The 22,424-nt window shown below is 41.9% G+C and overlaps 1 protein-coding gene and 1 long non-coding RNA gene across 2 annotated transcripts in view; one reads left to right on the top strand and one right to left on the bottom strand.

The window, feature by feature from the left end:
* The window catches only part of BANK1 (B cell scaffold protein with ankyrin repeats 1), a 139,960-nt gene extending 135,215 nt beyond the window's left edge, over window positions 1–4,745 (top strand). The window contains 3 exon segments of the mRNA XM_061360909.1: window positions 1,253–1,443; window positions 3,093–3,156; window positions 4,573–4,745. Of these exon segments, the coding sequence (XP_061216893.1) occupies window positions 1,253–1,443; window positions 3,093–3,156; window positions 4,573–4,730 (413 nt within the window). The 3' untranslated portion in view covers window positions 4,731–4,745.
* A 149-nt stretch (window positions 4,746–4,894) lies between these two features.
* The window catches only part of LOC133216310 (uncharacterized), a 35,643-nt gene continuing 18,113 nt past the window's right edge, over window positions 4,895–22,424 (bottom strand). The window contains exons 2-7 of the long non-coding RNA XR_009726614.1: window positions 14,168–14,274; window positions 13,015–13,172; window positions 12,243–12,402; window positions 10,284–10,441; window positions 8,558–8,727; window positions 4,895–6,468 (exon numbers count right to left, since the gene is read on the bottom strand). This is a non-coding gene — a long non-coding RNA (uncharacterized LOC133216310). The remainder of the gene's footprint in view (window positions 6,469–8,557; window positions 8,728–10,283; window positions 10,442–12,242; window positions 12,403–13,014; window positions 13,173–14,167; window positions 14,275–22,424) is intronic.

The raw sequence follows: 22,424 nt of genomic DNA, 5'->3' as shown, positions 1-22,424 counted from the left end.
AATCTGGAGAGGGACTTTTTGTAAGGGCAAGTAGAGATAGAACAAGGGAGAATGGCTTTAAGCTTTAAATGGCTTTTACAAGTCCCTTTCAACACAAGCAATTCTATGGTTCCATGATAAGCAGAGTAATTATTATGGGTCTGAAGAAATACACCCACACACCTTTTTCTGTTATGAAAAAAAGCAATTTTACCTAAACTGGTCTGATCTCCAAATAATCATATCAGATGCAAGGCATTAGGGTCATTAGTGTGTCAAAATAGAATCAACTAGATGAGATGCAAAAGAGTAGAGATTCATGCCTAACGTGTGCTAGTATGATCAAAAGGAAGGAGCCGGAGAAGCCACAGTAGGTGGTTGTTTACTTCTTCAGTGTATTTCCCTTCTCATAGTCCTTCCTCACTTAAAGTATATATTGGTGCATGACACAGCAGAAAGATTGACGCAGGTCATACTTATAGTTTAATCCTGGCTGCATTCACTGTGCAGTGAAACAGGTGCTTTGCACCAGCCTCATACAGGGCTGGCAGAGCCCTATTTCACAGCTTCTCACTTGTTCTGGATGGGTCATTTCATTATCAGTATTGCAGAGACATGTGGTGCTGCACCTCCCTGAACCAAGCTGTGGTAACGTCTCCTTGTCATTTCCCTTTGGCTGTGCACCTCTGTCATAATCTCTAGGAGGACCAAGTTGTTGTGTTTCCTTGTCACTGCAAGGTATTTAATGATGTGGGGGAAGGAAATCATGTGAAATTCCAAAATGCATTCTGGCCAAATTTCAGCCCCAGCTTTTGAGAGATGTAATGTGTGAAGTTGGAGAAGGAAGGGAAATAAGGCACTGTGAATATTTTTTGTCTTAATAGAGCAACTGTTGCCTTTAAAATGTCAGTACTATAGCTTTAGTGTTAGAAAAATTCTCGTATGAACTGATACTAATAGAGAATCCATGGGTCAGGGCAATAGTAATCAATGAAATGTTTAAGATGTTACTCTGCTGCCAAGGAGTAACGGTAGAATCCTTATTGATTTATTGCATTTCTCTCACTGGAAGAGGAAAAAAAAAAAACCACCCCCTCCCCAGAAAACCTACAACTAAACAGAAAGAAGAAAGGGGAGGGGGCACTCTAAAGATGGTGTGGTTTTAATTGATGTCAGATTAGAGAATTACTCCTTGCATGCCTTTGAAAAAAAAATGATTGCATCATAAAGGAATGAAATGAGCTAATAATATTTTCTACTTTTATCTTTCTGCACTGTGTTGCACACAGAGATCATGCTGACACAGTAACTGACAGCACTGTGCAACACAACATCCCTACTGAACAGGAAGAACTCATCCACTTGCAGGAACAGGTGAAAAAGGGGACAACTTCTGTGTATGAAACCCTTGCCAGATTTAAACAGCGGCAGAAGGAAAAACAGAGACTTCAGTCCTCTCAACAGGTATGAGTCTGAAATTTATGTTTCTTGACAGGAATCTTGATCAGAAGTTCCAAAAACAAGCCCTAGTCTTCTGGCTGACACATATGAGGTCAAAACTAAGTCATGATTTGTGTATCTATCAGCTCCCAAGGAATTTGCTGCTTATCGTTCTGAATCTTCTAGATGCCTGTTTCCATTGTTGTTTGATTACTTGAGAGGCTTCCTGAATTTATTTTGCCTGACTTCAGGTGCTGTTGCATTCAGTTAAAATCCTGAGTTAAATATGTCGGTCTTCTGAGACTTCTGTTTTAAACTGCTGGGTCTATGCATCTTTTATGAAACCACAAACCTTTGGTAGCTGAACATACCAAATGAGGTATTGAACAGTGTCAGCTAGCAGAAACCTAACTACATCAAGCATGCATTGTTAATATATATAGACTTACCTCAGGCTTTATGCCTGTCTGCAAGTGTTGAATCTACCTAGTAAAATCCACAATTGTTAGCAGTCGTCTTCAGCTCCTTTATCTTCAATGTATGGAGAAAATTGAGGTGCACGAAAAAACAGGATTTACAAAAGCCCACACACTGAGTCACTGAAAGAACTGCATCAAAGCTGCAAGCAAAAGAGAAAAGCACAGTGAGGAGGTTTGCTAATTACTTGTAACAAGGCAGCTGGAGGAAGAGGTTATGCCCTCATTTTACAAGAGGTCATGCATTAACAAAAGTATTTTCCTGTTGTCCTGTAAGTGCGTTCAGTAGAAAGAGGAAAACCAAAGGTACTCAACAGCGTGGGAGAGCTACCAAATGCTGCCAACAAGGAGAGAGATTAAATGCTCTTTGTGTTTGCTTTTACTGAAGAAATAGTATGAGCTTTGTCATCACAGTGGAACACTTAACAGCAAAAGCTCAAGAGCCTTGGGACAGTCTGGGGGCTGGGTTCACAGGGAGGGTACCAGTAGCACACTGTTAACCATTGAGCAGCACTGCCAGTGTGTTTTGTGCCCCTTCTGAATATGTCTGTGGCCCACACCCCAGATGGGAATTGCTGGTTCTGCTCTGTGAGGGGAATTACTTGTGGAGGAAGATGGTATCTAATCTGTGCAAAGATAGCAGCACTAAGTCATAATTCTCTTTTTTCCTTGGTTAGCTAGAAGATGCCTGTATTTCAAGAAGGTTTTACTTGGCCTGTTTTCACTGCTTCAGGGCAAAAGCTACTTTTCAGTGGTGGTTTATACTCTGTGCTGCATGTGTGACTTCTTTGGGTTTGTACCAGAGAAAGTCTTTCACTTACCTCAGTATGAATATTATGAATTTACTTCATGCTGTCACTGTAGTTGTCTGGTGTTCACTGGGATTTTTGAGGGAAAAATCACTTGGCCAAAGCAAAACATAAACCCCAAGCCTCTGTAATGTAATGCCAGAATCAGTGTAACTTAACTGATGGGGAAAAAGCTCCACAAGACTCTTTGGTATAAATGCTAAAATTAGCATCTACTTACAAGTGCATCATAGACGTTTTTCAGTCTTTTAAAATTGTTTTCCTGGAGAGAGAAGCTTGGTGTTCAGAATGTTAAAGCATCTGGCTTTGTGTAGTTACTCATTATTGCTGCAGTAAACTTCTGTTACTGATTTCTGCTGCTGGCTTTATGCTTGTTTTCTACTTACAGGAAAAAGCACACCACCTTAGAGACAGCATTGTTGGAAACAGACTAGAAAAGGAAAATTGAAATGGTGAGTTGCACTTTCTCTGCCTTTTGGAACACTGTAGCCTTAAACCGTTAAGTGTACTGCAAAGGTCTGATCCAAAGCATGAGCAGGCTTTTGGATCAGGCACTGAATTTGTAATAAGCATTTTCTGCATCATATTTTAGTGTAATCAGGCCTTCAGCAGGGTCAAGATTTCATCCCAAAGATGAGCTCAGTGAGAGTTACCAAGTCGTGGCTCAGCTATTCTGTAGCCCATTTCCTACTGCTTAACACAATTAGGGTAGATGATTTCTTTAGAACAATTTACTTGATGACTTCAATATTTTATTTGTAAACCAGCTATCAATTTGCACTTGCAAATTCTTGATGAACTTTCCAATGTTACAGCCATTCAGTATTGCAAGTCAGTACTAAAAGCTGTACCACTGGTCATTTATTACGCTTTTTTTTCCCCTTTGTTATTGAATGTCACCTGAAGCAGTATAAATCACCAGTGTTTCCTGCAAAATATTTTTTCTTGTTGTTATGAAAAGATTGTATTGGATGGTATTGACTTCAGGCCTATCATTTCTGCAAATTTCAGTACATACGTGTTCTTGGAAGGACAATTTAGTATCGCTTGTCTATCACTGTTTAAAATTAGCACCTAAATATATTATTTCCTTCCTGCAAGACAGAAAACCAATCCACAGTACTGCTTCCATTATTTTGTTAGACAGTGTTGTGTTTATGTGGATTTGTGAGATACTGTAATTAAGGGAAACTCTTGCTGCTTCAGTGGCAGAGTTGCAGTCCAGACTGTATTTCAGCTTTAATGTCCTCTGTGGTCAGTAGGGGTACAGCATTCTGAGCAGGCTCACTCCAGAAGCCTTCACAAAGTGCTCAGAACCTGAAGGCCTGGGTTCACTGCGTTTGTTCCTACGCTCTGTTTTCTATAGGTGCGGCAAAGCTAATGAGGACATGAGAATGATGCTCAGAAACTATTTGTCTGTAGGGTGTTTTTTTAAGGCCACATCGATTCTGCCTCTGCAGCTGTCCTCTGGAGTTTGGTTATTGAATCATACCAGCACAAATGTAGTATCAACACCAGAATTGTAAATTCTGTGAAATTATCCAGTAACTCAGATAATGATCATGATCTTCCTAACCTCTCTGCCCTCTGCTGCACTGTCTTATATTCTCTGATGCATATAAATCAGCAGATGTGCACTGCAGCAGTAAAATGGGAAGAATCATTATGGAGGCCTCTGTTTTGTCCAACAGTACACTTTAAATCTTTGATAATAAATTCTTGAAAATAAGAACTTCCAAAAGATGGAACCGTTTTCAGCAGCATGTTGATGGCAAGAGTAAGGAAGGATAGCAGAAGACCATTACCTAAGAAGTCCAGATAGAAATAAATTGCCAGAAATGACAGTTATGTTATTTTCCCTTTCATAGTTCCTAAGGAAAGCAGACCAGGGAGCATTCATTTTAGAGACTTCTTGTTCCACATGCCATTTAATAAAGTGATATGTATGAATGTTAGCAGTCCTCAGGTTTGTTTAATGAATTCTGGTTTTCACATCTGTATGCAGACACTCTCTCTCTCCTTTTAAACCCATGGGCCTCCTTCTCCCTATTCCATGTTTGCAGTTGGCATTTGGATAGTCTTTTTCATAGATGGTTTCTGAAGACTTGAATGAAGATTTAAAGAGATCATAACAAAATCCTGTTAGAAAAGGAATTTGATTTTATTCTAATGAGAAAAAAAATCTATAAATTAGGATGGAATATAATTTTTAGTTTCTTGATAAGTTTGATCTTGCTTCCACATAATGAAAGTTATTAATGGGAGCGGCATTCAGTTCAGTCCTCCATTATACCATTTGATGGTATCTTGAAGTTCATGTCTCATTTTGGAACAGTTTAATATAGGGCTGAATAACACCCTCAAAAAGCCAGTCAACTGCAAAGCAAAAAGCTCTGTCACTCTTAGAGTGAAATATCTGTAAACACATACTTTAAGAACAACTAAATAAGGACTAAGCATATAGAATGTTCATTTGCAGAATGTGCAGGCACAGACTGTGATTTCTCTCATTACTATATAATATAGCTATGGTCTTGCCCGTAAACACCACTAATATCTTTTTTTTAAGAAGGGAAGTAAGATGTTAGCCAACAGAACAACCACCACCAAAAAATGAGCACGAGCATACAAATATGGTTAGGCCTCAGCTTGCTCTGGGTAACTGATTCCTTGCCTGTACCCTTAAAGAGGAGATAAAGCTTGAGAGCCTTCTGGGTTTGTACATGTCCACTAGCAGAACGAATGGCAGCAGCTTAAGGCAACATTTATGTAAGCATGACTAGACATATTTCCTTTAAAGTCTTAAAGACAATGCAGCGTTCCTTGTGCATACTTTGTAGCTCATAGGATTTTTAACAAAACCTACATGATGCCTATCTACATCTTTGGACGCTTGCATTACCTACATGAAACTCATTTAGCTGTTTCTGAAAATGAGATTTCAAAATCTGCCTTCTATTGCAGTTACATTATGGCACCTTATATGCCACATCCCACAGATTTAGTCATCCAGCATCTAAAAATAAGCACAAGATTGCAGAACCTACATAAGAGTGCTTGAATTGCTTATAGTTAGTTTTCCCCTTAGAGTTAATCTCTGTAGAACCGTGAAGTTGGTCTTTTGGGATAAAGCTAGTATAGTGTAAGATTCCTCATCAAGACCAGGAACGACTGATACACTCTTTTGTCCACTCAGCATTGCAGCAAGAACTGAGTAGCAGCTGTCACTATTCCATTATGGGTAATGAGCAAGATAGAGGTCACAGAAAACAAGCTACAACTCAGATGGACTTCAGAAAACCAGTACTGCATTAAGCAAATGCTAAGCTTTAATTTTTAATTATTATTATTATTTCAGTGTCAACTTACATAATAGTTTTAAGTGAAGGTAGGTGTTGGGAAACATGTCAGGTGCTTAGTAGTCCCTCGGTGACAAATACACACACAGGGCAAATGAGCAATTCAGCCTTTGCATATGTTCCAGTCTTGGGAACTTTGGCAAGACTTGGAGGTGGGTGGCCTGATGTGGAAAGGTCAAAAGCTTTTTCCACGGGGAACTCAACTGAAAGCATTTATTTTGTAGCTGTTAGCATCAGTAGGTACTTACACTGAAGAACTTACGCTTCATATCCAAGGACAACTTCACTATCTGTTGCTACAGACCCACTTCTGTGAGACACTGTACATCAAGATCATCCACTGCAGTAAAGGCATACTCCACAGACTTTCTTCTTCCAGATATTGATTTCTAGATCTGTAGATGCCTATGACAATAAAGCAGATTTGGTTTAATTGTTTGCTCAAGCAGCTGCTGAAAACCAAATCTCTTCCTTGGCTTCATGCAAAATCACTCAAAAGAGCACTATGCACCTTTCAGAAACTGGCAGGTTATTGATTACATTCGCTGTGCTAAATGTCTGGCTTCATTCCTCAGACCTCATCAGCACCTTGTTTTGAGTCCAAGCTGCCAACAGATTGCTTATTCATCAGTTGATGCCACTACAGCTTGCAGGTAGCTCCCTGAAAACTAAATTTTGAGGACATTAACCAATACGTATTGTGTCTGATGGGTCATTAGGCAGATGAACAAAAACAGACCCTAATTTTGACATCTGGGCCCATGGGAACTCAAACTTCTTTAACTCAACCCAGTTAGCAAAGTTGGAATAACTTGAAATCCTGAAGCATGAGGAAGCTTTTGTATGTGTGGAGAGTGAAGAAGTCATAGAAAAAATGTTTTTTCTTCATGACTTCAAAAGTTTGCATTTCAGTCAGGACTTCCAGTCTTGAAAATACCCATTTGTTGGTACCTTACCATAGTGGCCACATGACTTATGAAGCTACATCTTCAGCCTGGCTTATTTCCAGTTTCTTAAGTATGTTGTACCTTCACATGATGCTCAAATTTAAAAATCAAGAAAATAAAAAGCAGTTTCCTGCCCATTTGTTACCAAATCAGGTCTTCACAAGACCAGCCCACAGTCAAATTGTTGACTGAGGAGCTCACCAAGACAACTGAATATCTACATTCCCCTCAGCCTCTCCTAACTGCCATCAATAGAGACCAGCTATGCTGTTAGAAGGAAGATTTGTACAAAATCCACCTCCTGTCATTCTCCCACACAACACCTGCCTATTTTTATGGATGTCTCTTGTTCCCAGGGATGGGTGTTGTAGTCACATTTGAAGCAAAACACATAAGAAGGGACTCATCGTAAGTCTGTATTTTGTGAATTATTCAACTCTGAAAAACATTCTGTACTGGTCCAATTTACCATTGATATACATGACTACTAATTGCATCTATTTCTTTTTAGTCTCCAACTAGGAACCCAACAGACAAGGAGCAGATGCCTAATTAACAGAGGTAAGAGCACAGATGTCATGGAAACTGACCTTCATAGAAGTACTTTCCATCAGAGTGTGTTTGTGTTACAATAGAATGGAAGTGCAGCTCAGAGTTCTGATTTCACAAGATAAACCATAACCATCCTACATCCTGGTTTATACTAGAACTGATTTCATTGTCAGGTGTCAATTTACTATTGTTACTGCAAGGCAGACTTGCCAGCAGTAAAACGCTTACACCTGACTTGTGGACGTAGCTGAAGAAAATTCCCATTATCACACCTAATAGAGTTTATACGACTAAAAGCTGTATTAGAATGTATCCCTACACACTGATCCCATATGTGGTATCAAACATCTTGAATATCAAAACAAAGTTAAAGGCATGGATGTGTTCAGAAATGTTGATTAACCAAGAGACCAGTGGTCATTTAAGTGCTGGCAAACTTACAGGTGATGACACTGTCTCCACAAAGAGTAGAATTTTCTGATAGTTATGTTAATGATTATGAGTTTCTTGGATTTGGGCATCTAATGAGATCTTTAATAGCTGTTGGTTTAATTACTATTTGATACCTGTGTGCTTCCATGGATATCTCATAGTAGTTGTAAAACTGTAGGTCTGCCTTTCAGTGGAACTTGATCATTAGAGTTGCTGCTAGGAGATAAAAGTAAATAAATCTGGTTTACAGCATTCACTGGGCTGAGGGGGGTTAGTGGTTAGTTTTTTGTGGGTTTTTTAATCTGTTCAGCTTTCAACATCTGTACCGAGAGGAAACTGACCAGGAACTGAACTTAGATAAACATCTGAGGTTGCAGACCTCATGAATTATCTTGCATTCATTCTAAGAATAGGCAGCGAAATAATGACCTGGAAAGTTTCTTATTTTTTTGCTCATTCCTCTGAAAATGAAGGAGTCATGCAACCTTCTTATGCATGCAAGGATGGTTGCCATTAAAAGTTTAAGGCCCAGAACAAAGATGTCTGCATTCTGTTAAACATACCTGCGAATCTTCTCATTGAGAACTTTAACAAGTTTTCTGATCCTTGGTTTTCTTAGGCCCCAGATTTCTTCAGTTCATTGATCTCTGCAAGACCAGTCTGTGCTGAACAGCTCCAAAAGTCAGTTAGATTTTTCTTCTTCAGTTTCCTTTCCTTCAGATGAGTTTAGGACCTGAAAGTTTCAAAACTAAAGTTTATCCTTTTAGATATCAGTATTATTTGTAATTTTGCATTATTAGAATTATGAAAGATTAAGTAATATTTGTTCACAGTAACAAAATGATGCAACTTATTCCTGAACACAAACAGAATTCTTAAAGGCCTTGTTACATAAGTTACTTTGAACCAATTTGCCTCTCCAACTTTTTCAAGTGGTGGGAATGCCATGTTACACTGTTATAGCATTCCTTCTGTGGCACTGTAAAATAAACAATCTTCAGCAAGGTCTTTCCTTCCACCCTTCTCCCATGCAAAGGAGAAGGCTGTTGCTACTTTCTGAGAGCTGTGTTGCCATGTCTCATTTCTGAAGCCTGCTGCCCTCCTACTCACACAAGTACAGCACCCACACCAAAAAGCAGTAGGTACCGCCTCTGCTGCCTCTTATCCTCCAAAGCTCTTGTTCAGTTCTCTTAAGACCCCCCCAAAAAAATCGGTCTTACCACATGACCTGAAATGTAAAATTACCACTCTTCCTTTAAAAGGCAGCTCAGCTCCTGCATGGGGTTTCCTAACAGAGCTGTTGCCCTGAGTGGAGCTGAAGTCACCTATAATCAGTGGGTAAAAAACGCACTGAGTCTTAAAAGCTCTGAAGCTGGAGATAACTATTATGAAAAGCTTGGTAATAGCAGAGGTGTCTATAAACTGCAGATGCTAAAGTGAGGTGAATCATTCAAGGGGGTGAGGGAATTACCCCTGGGATCAGAATGGGTGATCTCTGTCATTTTTAAACTATTATTATGTGGGAGAATTCGCAGAATACAATTTATCCAGCACAGTCAATCAGTTCTGCTTGTGAATTATCCACACCAAACTCAGAGGTTCTCCTCTTCTGCAAAATGTGGTCTCTCCAGAGCTTTCTGGCTGTTTTCTGTCTTTGGATTGCTTCAGATTGTATTAACAGAGTTGGAAAGTGAACATCCATTTACTCACACAGACTGGAAAACATGCCATTAAGGTGAAGTTCTGAAATCCTCTGAGAAACTCAACTTCATGTGTGAAATCTGTGCTTCCAAACCCAACACTATGAAATTAGGTTTAGTTTTTTTCTTTTGTTTCCTCCTAAGACTCCAGTGTTCTTTATAAAAGTGATGAAATGCATTCAGTGGTGTATACAACAATACTGTGGATACCACTTAGGAGGACTGGACCCGAAGTCTGTCTGAAGACAGACTGTTATTTTTTTAATGAGATTGAGTTTTATTAATATTGCCAAAAAATGCAGATAAAACATCCAAAAACTACATTTCTGTTACTAATATTCTGACTCTCCAAAGGGCAGAGCCTCCAACACCAGTGCAAGGCTCTTAGCTGTGGTGCTCTAGCCTACCCATACATCATCACACTTTCCTTATGGCGGGGGGGAGAGGGAGAATGGAGTTGAGACCCAGCTAGTGGATCTGAAGGAGTTGATTGTGGGTTTGATTCCCTCATGCATTCAATAAATACAGTGTTTGATCTGATTGTAAACTAGCATGACCAGTCTATTGAATAACAGGCATTATTTCTTACAGTGAGATTCGTAGGCTGGCTGCACCTCAGTTTCCTCGCCCTGGCATCCCACACATCTCTAAGCCAAATCCTAATTCAGGCTCCAGCACATCCTGCTGTGAAATGGCCATTTGAGCATCATTGTGCTTCAGGAACTTGGAATCTCTCACCTGGGCCAACTGTGGAAGAAGTCCAGTATCACTAAACCAAATTAAGAAGACATTTTGTAAAGTCAGCAATGAATTTTACATTTATTTTGCCAATATTTTTTTAAGATGCCAGCAGCAGATTTATATAAAGATACATTGTGTGCTCTGGGTAACTAGTTTTAAACTCATTTCAGTTTTTCCATAATGCTTGATAATTGTTTAAAAGTAAAATTTATGCACCAAAGAGGAAGACCATGAAAAGTTACTATGATTATGAAGTTATAATACATAAGATTTGTTTTACTTTCTCTTAAGACATTTTTGTATAACCTTTTTATATAAATTTGTTTTTCCTAGGAATAATAATTGTACTCCTTTACTAATTTAAATAATTGCACTCAAAGCAAAGCTAATATCTAAAGTCAATCTATGTAAATCAGTACAAAGTATCTACTAAAGCGTTAAAGTGATTACAAGAATGGGGGTTAAAAGGAACTTGTGTTTTGTTTAATAAGTTGTCCAAGATAAGTGATAACCAGAGCATGCCCAAAAGCAAGTCTACTGCATTTACAGAGCAAAAGTAAAGGAATATATATGGTTAATGGGTATAATGGTCTGCATTCCCACAGCAAGGTACTCCAAAATTTAAGTGAGTGTGTAACAAGACAAAAGTATGCAAGATGACTTCCTCTACTTCATAAATAAGAAGGGAAAAACATCTCATTTGCAGACTTCAGAGGGTATAAAAGATTATTTTATCTTTCAGGCAAGTAGGAGCTTAAATAGACTTCCCCCACCCCAGTTATCCGAGCTTTCCAGAAGCTTTCTTACAAAGCAGGTTCATGTGCTGTTAGTCAAAACTGCCCCTGCAGAGATCTTAATCTTGACTAACCTCTTAGTTGTGCATTATTCAGACACCTTTAGGCACTGAATCCGTAAGCAAGCCTCCCCTCAAGCTCTCTGCGGTGCTGAATTTCTGCTTTGCATGCTTTAGGAGGTGCTTAAACTTTAGTTAGGAAAAACTGAATACTACTTAGAACCAGAAACTGTTTTATATGAAACTTCATGACATGTTAATGTGACACCAAAATGTGGAAGACGGGAATGGGTTTGATGTTCAGACTTTAAGAGCCTTGATGGTCATATTATTTTTCCCTGTTCAGCAGATTATTGTGCCAAGAACTGTTACAAACAGAAATAAGCTAAAATGACAATTCCAGGATTTCCAAATAATGGCAGAACTTGCAAGTTTGTATCCCACATATAGCTTTAGGCTAATTAAGGTTCTATTTTGAATAGGGTGATTAAATGTTTTCAGGAAATTATCAGTTCTCTGGGGAAACCCCCTATTTCTGTTAGAAATGCTCCCACAAATACTGCAGATGTATTGCTCTGAAGTTATAAATATTCAGTGACTGCTGTATTAGTGTGGCAACACAGCTTTGTGCTCCATAACTCAAGGGAAGCCTTTGTATTTGAACCACATCAAAAGCCTTGAAACATACATCATTTACCAGATCTGGATATACAGTCAGTGTGTCTGAACTGAGGGACATGAGGCTGTTCTACAGGGGAGAGAAGCTGTGATGTTTTAAGTCTTGCGTTGCCCTGTAAAAGGGGCAAGAAAGGGAGTGGGGAGAATTACTTGGAAATCTAAACGTGTATAAGCTGTTATTCTCCCTTATGAGGTTCCTGTCCTTCCCTGCCAAAAATACCCGTTTATATTCTGATAACCCTAGCTAGCCACTGTATCCCCTGGCAAGCGTTCCTGAGGAGCTGACACACATTGGAAAGAGCATGTAACACATGAGAAGCTTCTTCATGTCAGTACCTGCTCTCTTTTCTGAAGTTTGTTGCTTGTATCTGTAGCAGAGGAGATGAAGGGACTTTTCAGAGGGATGTCAGTCCTCGCAGACCTCAAGGCAGGATCCCAGTACTCTCTGTGCTGGCAAAGGAGAGGCAGTGATTCCTTTGCCCCAGTGAGGGAGCACCTGGGAAATGGGGAGATTTGAGATCAATGGTAAGAAACTAACAGAATAGGAAATGTATCAACACAAGGCACAGAAAGTTACATCAAGGAAACAGCGTGGATTTCCTAAGGAAAAGAAAGGAAGTAACAATATAGCAACAGAGACAAACAAACTGGAAGGCAGAGCGTGGTTCCTCCAGAAAATAAAAAATAATAATAAAAAAAAAAGTGTGCTCTGTCTATGTATGAGCAAGCATGTGCATCTCTGGTGCATGGTATGATGTGTCATGACTTCCAGCCCAGGATGGTTTAGGATTCCCCATTACAAAGCAACCCACGTTCTCCGCTTTTGCTGCTTCATTCAAACCTGGCTCCAAGCGCACAAGGTACAGTGGTGCAGGTTTCAGCAGCATCCAAGCATAGCACTGGTTCCAGCTGGGATCACAACCAGGGAATGCCCAATTGCTAAAAAGTGAACGACAGAAGAAACCATTGCCTTGTTCACAGGGTAACACCACCAAAGAGGATTTTAGACGTTTAAAGGCCAAATGCAAGCCCCTGAGATTTACAAAACAGAAAGCATCAGTACTCCTTGAGCGGGAAGGGGAGGAGAGGAGAGGACAGGCAGAGGCACCTCTCCTCTTTTTCATCACTGAAGCATTTGCTTAGTGGGAATTTTCATAAGCCCTCCCAACCAACACGTGCTCTTCTTTTCCTCCTTTTTAACCTCCTCGCAGCTCTCCTAAGGCTGTGTTATTCTTCCAGGCAGCAAGCACACCTAGTGTTTGACAGCTGAGGGTGAAATTGACACAAATAGGTTAATATTTCCTCTGACTCCTGCTATTTTAATGTACAACAACAACAAAAAAAACTCACCACCCCACCAGAACCCTTTCAGTGTCTTATGTGTCCTATATCTCAGGTCAATTGCAGTCAGTATACAAAATCTTCCTGACAAATTGCAATCCATGACAATGTGATTTCTATGGTATGAAATTCTGCAATGGCTAAGCACCAAGTTGAGAACTTCTGTTCATTTGATTTTCATCACCACAAACACACAGAATTCCAACTGCCATTCCATACTCTGAGGCACCAGTTAAGGCTTAAGAGAAGAAATGAAGTGAAGAATGCCTTCCCCATCCCTTGCCCCCAAAGGGCATTTCTGAATCTCAGCATAGTTCATTATGTGCAAGCTACAAATAAAATCATGATCCGCAAAAATAAAAGCATCTGTTTCCCACCCCCATCACATGCAGTATCCACAGTGCTTCTGCAGGATTTCCATGTATTTCCCCAAGGTGTGCTGCTGAACTTTGAGCACGGTTATAAGGAAACGTTCTGACACAAAGGAAGGCCTGAAGCTTTGCTAATCAAATGTGCGTTATTAACAGGAAACACCAGCAAGTGGCTCTTTAGCAGTGCATAAATGATTAAGTCAAGTCAGTCACAAGAGCCTGAAGGTACAAGAGCCTGAAAGCACACAGCTGACGTAAGATCCCTGTTGTAGGTACTCAACTGTTTTCTTCATTGTAAGCTGGAAGATGGACTAATTGACTGATCATCAAAATACCACCACTCTCCATTCCAGCTGGCAGCATGTGTCCTATTAAACTCATGATCCATCCAGAAATAAACGTTTCAAACATGGTGGCAATCAAGAGAAAGAAAACAATACAAAGAGATTAACAGTGACCGCAGTTAGCAGTGGCCAAAACTCATGTCAGGGTCCTGTGGACAACCTGGCTTACCTGGTAGGAGGAGCCTTATGATGGGAGAGGTTTCACTGGGTCATCAGTGCTCAAAGGTTATCCACTCTCCTCTAGGGTAAGTCACCATTCAGTTGCAGCCTGCCACCACTGAGGGTGCCATATGGCCTTGCTGGATGTTCACCCTGTGAAAAAATACTTGTAGCATTTCAACAGAATAAGAATAAATCTAATGTCCTGCCCTCATTTAATAAAAGAAGCTGTAAGCCTCAGAGGAGTGTAAGTGATGCTGAAGATGCATTTCAGTCTTGGTAGGAAACCTCTACTGTGAAAAGAGCAGGAGCAAAATGACAAGAGTTGTCCTGGCAGTCCTCGAGGGGGTGTTAATAATGAAGCAGAGGCAAGACCATGTAGACTGACTGCTCATCTCCTTCACTTCCTTTATCCAACATTCATCCTGACAAACTTCCACAGTACAGAAATGCAACTCTGAACTGAATCATTTCAGAAACAAGGCCCCAGGACAAGCCCTCAGCAAGCAGGTGGAGGGATGTATCTGGTCTCAGGCCAATCCACACATGCTGGGCTGCAGTAACTGAGATTAAGAACGGCATCAAGAGAGCAGGGAAGGATTTGATGGAGACAGAAAATTGACACAGGGAAGGGACAGTCAGCTGATGCTGGACACCCAGAATAATAACTCTGAAAACCTACAACCAACATCATTGCCTGCTCCCAACAGTTAGTCCAAAAGCTTGGAAGAGGCTCTCAGAAAGGAGAGCACAGGTCTCAGCTCAGTTCTGCAAAACACCCTCTTCAGAGAGGGCAGGGGCTCAACGTAGGTGAAGAATCCAGTGAGGCTGCCCAACATGGATGCTCCCCAGTCAGTATGGTGCACAGCGCAAAGTAAAACATACATGTATTAGCTGCGATCGGTTGCAGGTGCAAATGACACAAGATACTTGCACATATGGGATAGCTCAGCCACATTAGCTGTCTAAAAGAAAGAAAACCATGTGTGGAAAGCTGCCAACAAAAGTTTACTGTTGCCATATACACAGAGAATGCACCTAGCCTGGTGAAAGAAAACCAAACCAACAAAAGAAACAAAAGCAAAAAGCAGTATTTTTAGTCAGCCAGTATTCAAGTTCATCAATTGCAATGCTAAGGTGACTCATTACGAACCTGTGGTTTCATTCCTGGCAAAAGACAGGCCAGAATATTTCACTCCAGGGCACTCACTTATGAAGGTTTATTGGGTTACAGCAGCTCTTTGTAAAGTCACCTTGGACCCAGTATGTTTCAAGGCAAAACACACGGGTGTAACAACAGTCTGAAGGACTTGTTCCTGGCAGAGATTTGTCTAGTTTAACCCCCTTCTCTTGCTCTTCTGCATTAAGTGCTGTTATCAGAAGTCTTTTCATACTTCTAGATAAAGAAAATAAAAATACCTCTGAAAACATCCTTTCCCTTCTTAAGCTGAGATCACAGAGCAGCCTTGGTAAACTTTGTTTTCATTTTGGAAGTTACAACACACAGATCTACCTGCAAGGCATGGGCTGGCACACAGCCTTGGTGTTTACTTACACTACAGGAAAACCCACATGCCTCAGTCTGGAGATGAGGATCTGTGTACATAATATATACAGGGCCCCACTCCACAGCGTAGATTTCAGTCACACTCCAAAGACAAGAGTCAGGAAGCAGTAAGTAACCAAACAGCCACACTGTGAGTAACCTCCTCACCTCTCTCAGGTGATCACAGCAGGTTTTTATACCCCTTGTCACCCAAATGCGATGTCTGTCCAGCTCCAACCCGACACCCAAGGAATGCAGACACCCAAACAGGCTTGTGAATGCCGCAGTTGGAAGTGAATCCCTGGAAGTTTGGTATAGACAGCGTGTAGTATCTTTGCATCAAAGCTCCTTTACACACACAGGGATGCTTTACGATGTCCTTTGTATTCCCCTGTGCCACAGGGCTGTTACAAACACAACTGCAGTGCGGATGGCAGGGCACTCAAGTGTCATTAGAAAAAACAATAATCAAAAATACGACTCAAGAGCCATGCGAGTACCAGTGGTCAGGCCACAGACGGAAGCTGCAGCTCAGCACAGCTCCTCCCCACCTGCTGTTAAGCAGCCCAGCAAATACTAGCAGCTGCCTTCCTTCCAAGCAGAGCCCCAGGTTCTCCCAAGTCACAGTTCTGGGCTCACAGCACACAGGGGCAGTATGGAGCAACACATGTGCTCTGGTGAAGGAGGTGGGGAATGGGAAAGGATTAGGCAAGGGGTAACTTGCACCTTTAGCTCAAGAGAGAAGCCTTCATTTAAGTGTGCCCTCAACAGCTCCATCACAGCCCATACAGCCAAGAACTTATATTAGTCTTCTATTTTAGGGTGGATTCAGTCAATTTATAACCACAGGATGCAATAAATGAAGATCCTGATGCTGTTTCTACTGATCAGTTAAATCCCTTTGGAGCCAAGCAAGTTTCTTCATTAACATCTACACCATTAAAACCAATTTTTTTCTAGCTGTTTTCATGAGCACTTGTGAAGTGCTATTAATACACAGATGGCACAGAGGTACTGCAGGGAAATCCAACAGCTGCAGTGCATGTTTTCTCATGCACAACTTCCACACCCTTCCTCTTTGAGAGTTTCAATCTCACTTGATGCACCATGCTCAGCAGTGATGCCTGTGCTCTGGGGTAAGCCAGACTGACCAAAAAGTGATGAGACCAAAACAGGCGAGCAATTTCTGCCTCAGCTCTGCAGAGGATTCTTCTCTCCTTGATCCATCTAATGAGTTACATGAGTTATGTTACTTTTACACCCCACCCGACTTGCTTCAGCTTATTAAGAGGAGGCTAAAATGACACTAACAAAATCCACCTCCTGTGGGGAAAAATGACGAGCGTTTTCATTTCTCAGCATTAGACACCTTCAGAAGGAAGGGAAAGAAAAAGGCAGCATCATTGCTCTGCTCTCACGATTTCATTGCTATTTGATCATTGTCACATCATCTCTTATTTTCTCTTGCCCACCTAAAATAGAACTTTACAAGATGTGAACAAGCTGCAAAAGGAGCCTCAGAGGAAAGATACATTATAGAACTTCTCAGGCAGGGGTATTTCTTTCCTGGATACCTCTTGTTAGTGTTTCCTGCTGAGTGATCTTGAGCACTGAATTTGGTTGCCATCACACAGTATGCGGTAGCTCAATTCTTATGGGTTTTTTTGTTTGCTTTGCACAAGTGTCATTAACAGCACCTTGTATTCTATTTCTGACTGTTGATCTGAATACAGCTTCTGTTTCTTTTGCCAGCTTTACATACTAAATGTCAGCTTTGTGTCTAATCACATGCCTCGCAAACACACGCAAGATAAACAAAAACTGCACACTGGAGGCATGTCAGAGTGAAAACACAAACTGTTTGCAGCATTAAGCTGAGATGGGGATTCTAACTAAATGAGCTCTCTAGAGCATGGGTCAGCTTCCCAAAATAGTCTTAGAGAAAGCTACACTTCTGCCATCCCTACACCCCACCAAGCATCAGCTGTTTTGAAACAGTAACACTTCCTACAGTCCAGTGCTGTAGAACACTGACAGTTTGCCTTGAAGGGACAGCAGGTATGGTACTATCCTATAAAACAAGGAAAGCAGATGATTGTGCGGATCGAAAGCAGGCTCCCTTCCTCCTCCAAGATGAGACAAGATGGCTCAACCCCATCAGGGGAGTTGTAGGCAATATCCTAGCACAGGGACCTTTAAATCAAGTCTCCCCTTTCCAGCTCGTCCAGAGCAGTTACTGAGGCATCATTAGTCCACACTGAGCACCAGGATTAACTGGATGAAGGCAGACAACCTCCTAATGTTTAAATGTTAAGAAAACCATAGCTTCCCATTTGCAGCACAGACCAGCTAATACTGCAGAGGTGAGATCTGACTGTTCCAAATGCCAAATCCACAACCACAATGTACTCAGTCAGTTATTCAGGCCTGACAGTCATTATAATCCTTATTTCACTATTCTCTAACTCAACTTTGAATGTAAGATGCTTGGCTTGCACCAAATAACCTAGATTAATAGCTAACATTGTAAAAGCTCATAGTTTAAAGTATCTATGGTACTACCGAAGAAAAAGCAGAAATCTGACCTGTGCAGCCTCTTTGGTCACTGTCCAACTGGAGTCAAAGCAAAATTTGACCAAATGTTGTACTGTTATGGGAAGCTTCACTTCTCCAAGCTAGCTTAAGTATCACCCTTATCTTTCAACAAAAGACAGGAACAAAATGCAGCAGCAAGGCACGTGAATCGAATTATACATGTAAGGATGCACACAGGTTCTGTGGCACCAGCAACAGGGTGAAAAGAAACTGCTCTGCCTCTGGAAGGAGACTGTTTCAGTTCAGTGAGCAGGTTGATAACTCCAAGGCTACAAGACAGACTACACTCGGGAGTACAAGATGCATTTTCTTTTACCAGTAGTTGACAGAAGGCAGTTCAGATACTGCTTTCCACAGGATACCAAATTAGCATAAACAAAAGTCATGGCTAATGAGATTATATAGCACCAGAGCAAGTCAAACACTACGGAAAGCATGTAAGCCATGTAGCTCAAAGGAAGCCACACGGTCGTGTTTGCTTCTCTCCTGTTCTACCTTGCTTGAACACCTACTGTGTCTGTATGAACAGCTTGGCCTAGTACCTCCTCCCTCAATCCCCTCCCATCCTGGCCTGGTACCTGCCTTGAGGAAGAAGAGCCAATATCCCACCACATACTTTGTACTTCCCCCTTCTGCTTGGTTGCCTACCTAGGTGGCCATAAAGGGCATGGCACACCAGCTAACCCTTCTGCAGCCATGAAGAAATTGAGTTCTTTTGTATTGCTCCTTATAGCCAGCTACAGCCAGACCACAACACTGTGCAGACAGAAACCCGTTCAACGGTGAGAAACAGTCTTTTTCTTCATGAACAGGTCACAGACCCCATCAAATTGAACAGACTAATGAAACATCCACATGTCTGTTTTGCTTCACTGACCTAATCCGTTTGCTAATCGCTTTGGGGTTTAGGATATCAGAAAATCCCATAGCCAGTCTCTTGCTCAGTGTCACAGAGCCAAGCTCTCCTTATCTTGCAGCTTTCCATGGAGCATGAAGTTAAGCAAGATTCCCTGTACTCACCACAGGAGCTGCTGCTTATTTATTCAGGAAATTCAAGCATGCTTTTAAGAGCCCTGGCAGCCAGGGCATTTTCCCCATTCCTAAAGGTGCAAAAACAAATACATGCCCAAGATGAAAACATGTTGAATTCAAACAGCTGGGGGAGTAAAGACCCCTCCATCCTCTTCTCACTTGCATATATCATTATAAAGAACACATTAAAGTGGTGGGTGAGGCAATTTCAAACCTTCTCTTCCCACCCACAGCTTTTGTTGCATTTACCTCTGTTCAGTCATTCATTCATGCTCTCTCAGCCACTCGCCCACAGATATTCCTTGCTGACAGCCCAGCTGCACACAGGCATTCAGCATTACAGTAAGGGCTTTTGTGACTCTGGTATTGAAAGAATAAGAGAAGCAGTGGGGACACAATGCTTACAAAGCCTGTACAAGATGGGCCATCACAGGTTTACATTGCAGATGCATGTAATATGCTGTGCTCAACTAACTGATGCAAGTTCACTGAAACTGCCCCCAGGGGCTACTTGGAAGAGCAAGTAGTTGTTAATTAGAGATCCAGAGGCAGCATCAGTAACCATCAAACACAGCAAGCGGGGTTTTCAAAGAAGCTGAAGGCAGCCGAAATGGAAGAGCTTGAACTTGAAGAGCTCAGACTCATTAGCCATGGAAGAGGCAGCCCCCTCCCCACCCCTGCCCCATTACAATCACTGTGTTAGAGGTACCCCTGCTCACCCAGCAGACCCATGGTGAAGAAATACTGGACAAATCCCAGAGGCAAAAGCAGCTGCCAGGTTGTGTGTGCTCAGCTGCAGTGAAACACTGCCCGTGGACTCACCAGCACTTCATGACCACAAACCTCCCACTGCTGAGCCTAGAAATCCACACTGGACTCTTCCTAGGGCAGACATGCACTGACAACCATTTTATTAACAGTAGCTTCCTACCTGCACAAACTTCCCGAGGACTGCAAAAAGGGAAATATAACCCCCATTTTCAAGAAGAGGAAAATGGATGACCCAGGGAATTACAGACCAGTCAGTCTCACATCTGTGCCTGGCAAAATCTTGGAGCAGATTCTCCTGGAAGGCACATGAAAAACAACAAGGTGCTTGGTGACAGCAAGCATGGCTTCACTAAGGGGAAATCCTGCCTCACCAATTTGGTGCCCTTCCATGATGGGGCTACAGAACTGATGGACAGGGATAGAGCAGTTGATGTCATCTACCTGGACTTGTGCAAAGAGTTTGACACTGTCCCACACGGCATCCTTGTCTCTAAATTGGAGATACATCAATTTGATGAATGGACCACTCGGTGGATGAAGAACTGGCTGGATGGCCACACACAAAGAGTTGTGGTCAATGGCTCAATGTCCAGCTGGAGACCAGTAATGAGTGGTGTTCCTCAGGGATCAGTGTTGGGACCGGTCTTGTTTAACATCTTTGTTGCTGGCATGGACAGTGGGATTGAGTGCACCCTCAGCAAGTTTGCCGATGACACCAAGCTGTGTGGTTCAGTTGATACACTGGAGGGAAGGAATGCCATCCAGAGGTACCTTGACACGCTTGTGAGGTGGGCTGATGCCAACCTCATGGAGTTTAACCATGCCAAGTGCAAGGTCCTACACCTGGGTCGGAGCAATCCCAGGCACAGCTACAGGCTGGGCAGAGAAGAGATTCAGAGCAGCCCTGCGGAGAAAGACTTGGGGGTGCTGGTCAATGAGAAAATGAACATGAGCCGGCTTCAGTGTGCACTCACAGCCCAGAAAGCCAACTGTATCCTGGGCTGCATCAAAAGGAGCGTGACCAGCAGATAGAAGGAGGTGATCCTGCCCCTTTATTCTGCTCTCGTGAGACCTCGCTTGGAGTATTGTGTGCAGTTTTGGTGTCCTCAACATAAAAAGGACATGGATCTGTTGGAACAGGTCCAGAGGAGTGCCACAAGGATGATCAAGGACTGGAGCAACTCCCGTATGAAGACAGGCTGAGAAAGTTGGGGCTGTTCAGCCTGGAGAAGAGAAGGCTGCGTGGAGACCTCATAGCAGCCTTCCAGTATCTGAAGGGGGCATATAGGGATGCTGGGGAGGGACTCTTCATTAGGGACTGTAGTGATAGGACAAGAGGCAATGGGTTAAAACATACACAGGGGAAGTTTAGATTGGATATAAGGAAGAAGTTCTTTACTGTGAGGATGATGAGGCACTGGAATGGGTTGCCCAAGGAAGTTGTGAATGCTCCATCCCTGGCAGTGTTCAAGGCCAGGGTGGACAGAGCCTTGATTGGCATGGTTTAGTGAAAGGTGTCCCTGCCAATGGCAGGGGTGTTTGGACTAGAAGATCTTAAGGTCCTTTCCAACCCTAACTATTCTATGATGAAACCCACAATCTCTTATCAGCTGATTGCAGTGACACAGCCTACAGTAAATTCTCCAGCAATCAGACTGTAACAACCCCCCACTGCTGCTACAGATTGAAACTACCATTTTAAACCTATTTGGTTTTCTCAGTAGATATGGGTTTCTTGCAAGTCATTGTCTCAGTGTAGCAGAGGGGCTGGTTTACAGCTCAGCTAGATAACCAGCAGTGAACAAGAATGTATAGCAGCATGATATGCAAAGCACTGAAAAATAATGATCAAGCAAATGCTTTCATCCTGAATTCATTAAACCCACTTTCTAAATTACACAGACCATTAAATAAAAACACCAATTTCAAATGTGGTGACGACCTCCTAGGAGCATATTACAAATTTACTCTCATTTTTAAAGAAATGAGGACAAAAGAAGGATGCTTTTGCTGTTGAAGCACCAGCCAAGAGCTGGTCAGCAGGGCACATTGTCCTAGCATAGAAGCTATTGAATGTAGCTTAATTCTGTATCATGGCTGTAAACTGCCAACTGCATTTTTCCAGGGAAGCAGAGTCTGTGTGGCTGCCACCACCCTGCCTCAGGGTTCTTGATGTTGTGGTTAGAGCTTTCACAGAGGGCAAGAAGGTTATGCTCAGGGATTCATTCCAAATCTAAGCAATAGATTCAGAGCCCAAAGGACTCAGCTGTCCTCTAACTTGAGCACTTTGGCCACATAGCAACAACTCAGAGCCACACTAAGGCATCATTAAACTCTGGATGTATTGCAGAAAGGAGCA

This window comes from Neopsephotus bourkii, unplaced genomic scaffold, assembly GCF_033783945.1.
Source record: "Neopsephotus bourkii isolate Nb327-2 ecotype Australia unplaced genomic scaffold, CSIRO-AGI_Nbou_v1 NB_1037, whole genome shotgun sequence".
Lineage (NCBI taxonomy): Eukaryota > Metazoa > Chordata > Aves > Psittaciformes > Psittacidae > Neopsephotus > Neopsephotus bourkii.
This window is presented reverse-complemented; position numbering and strand designations above follow the sequence as displayed.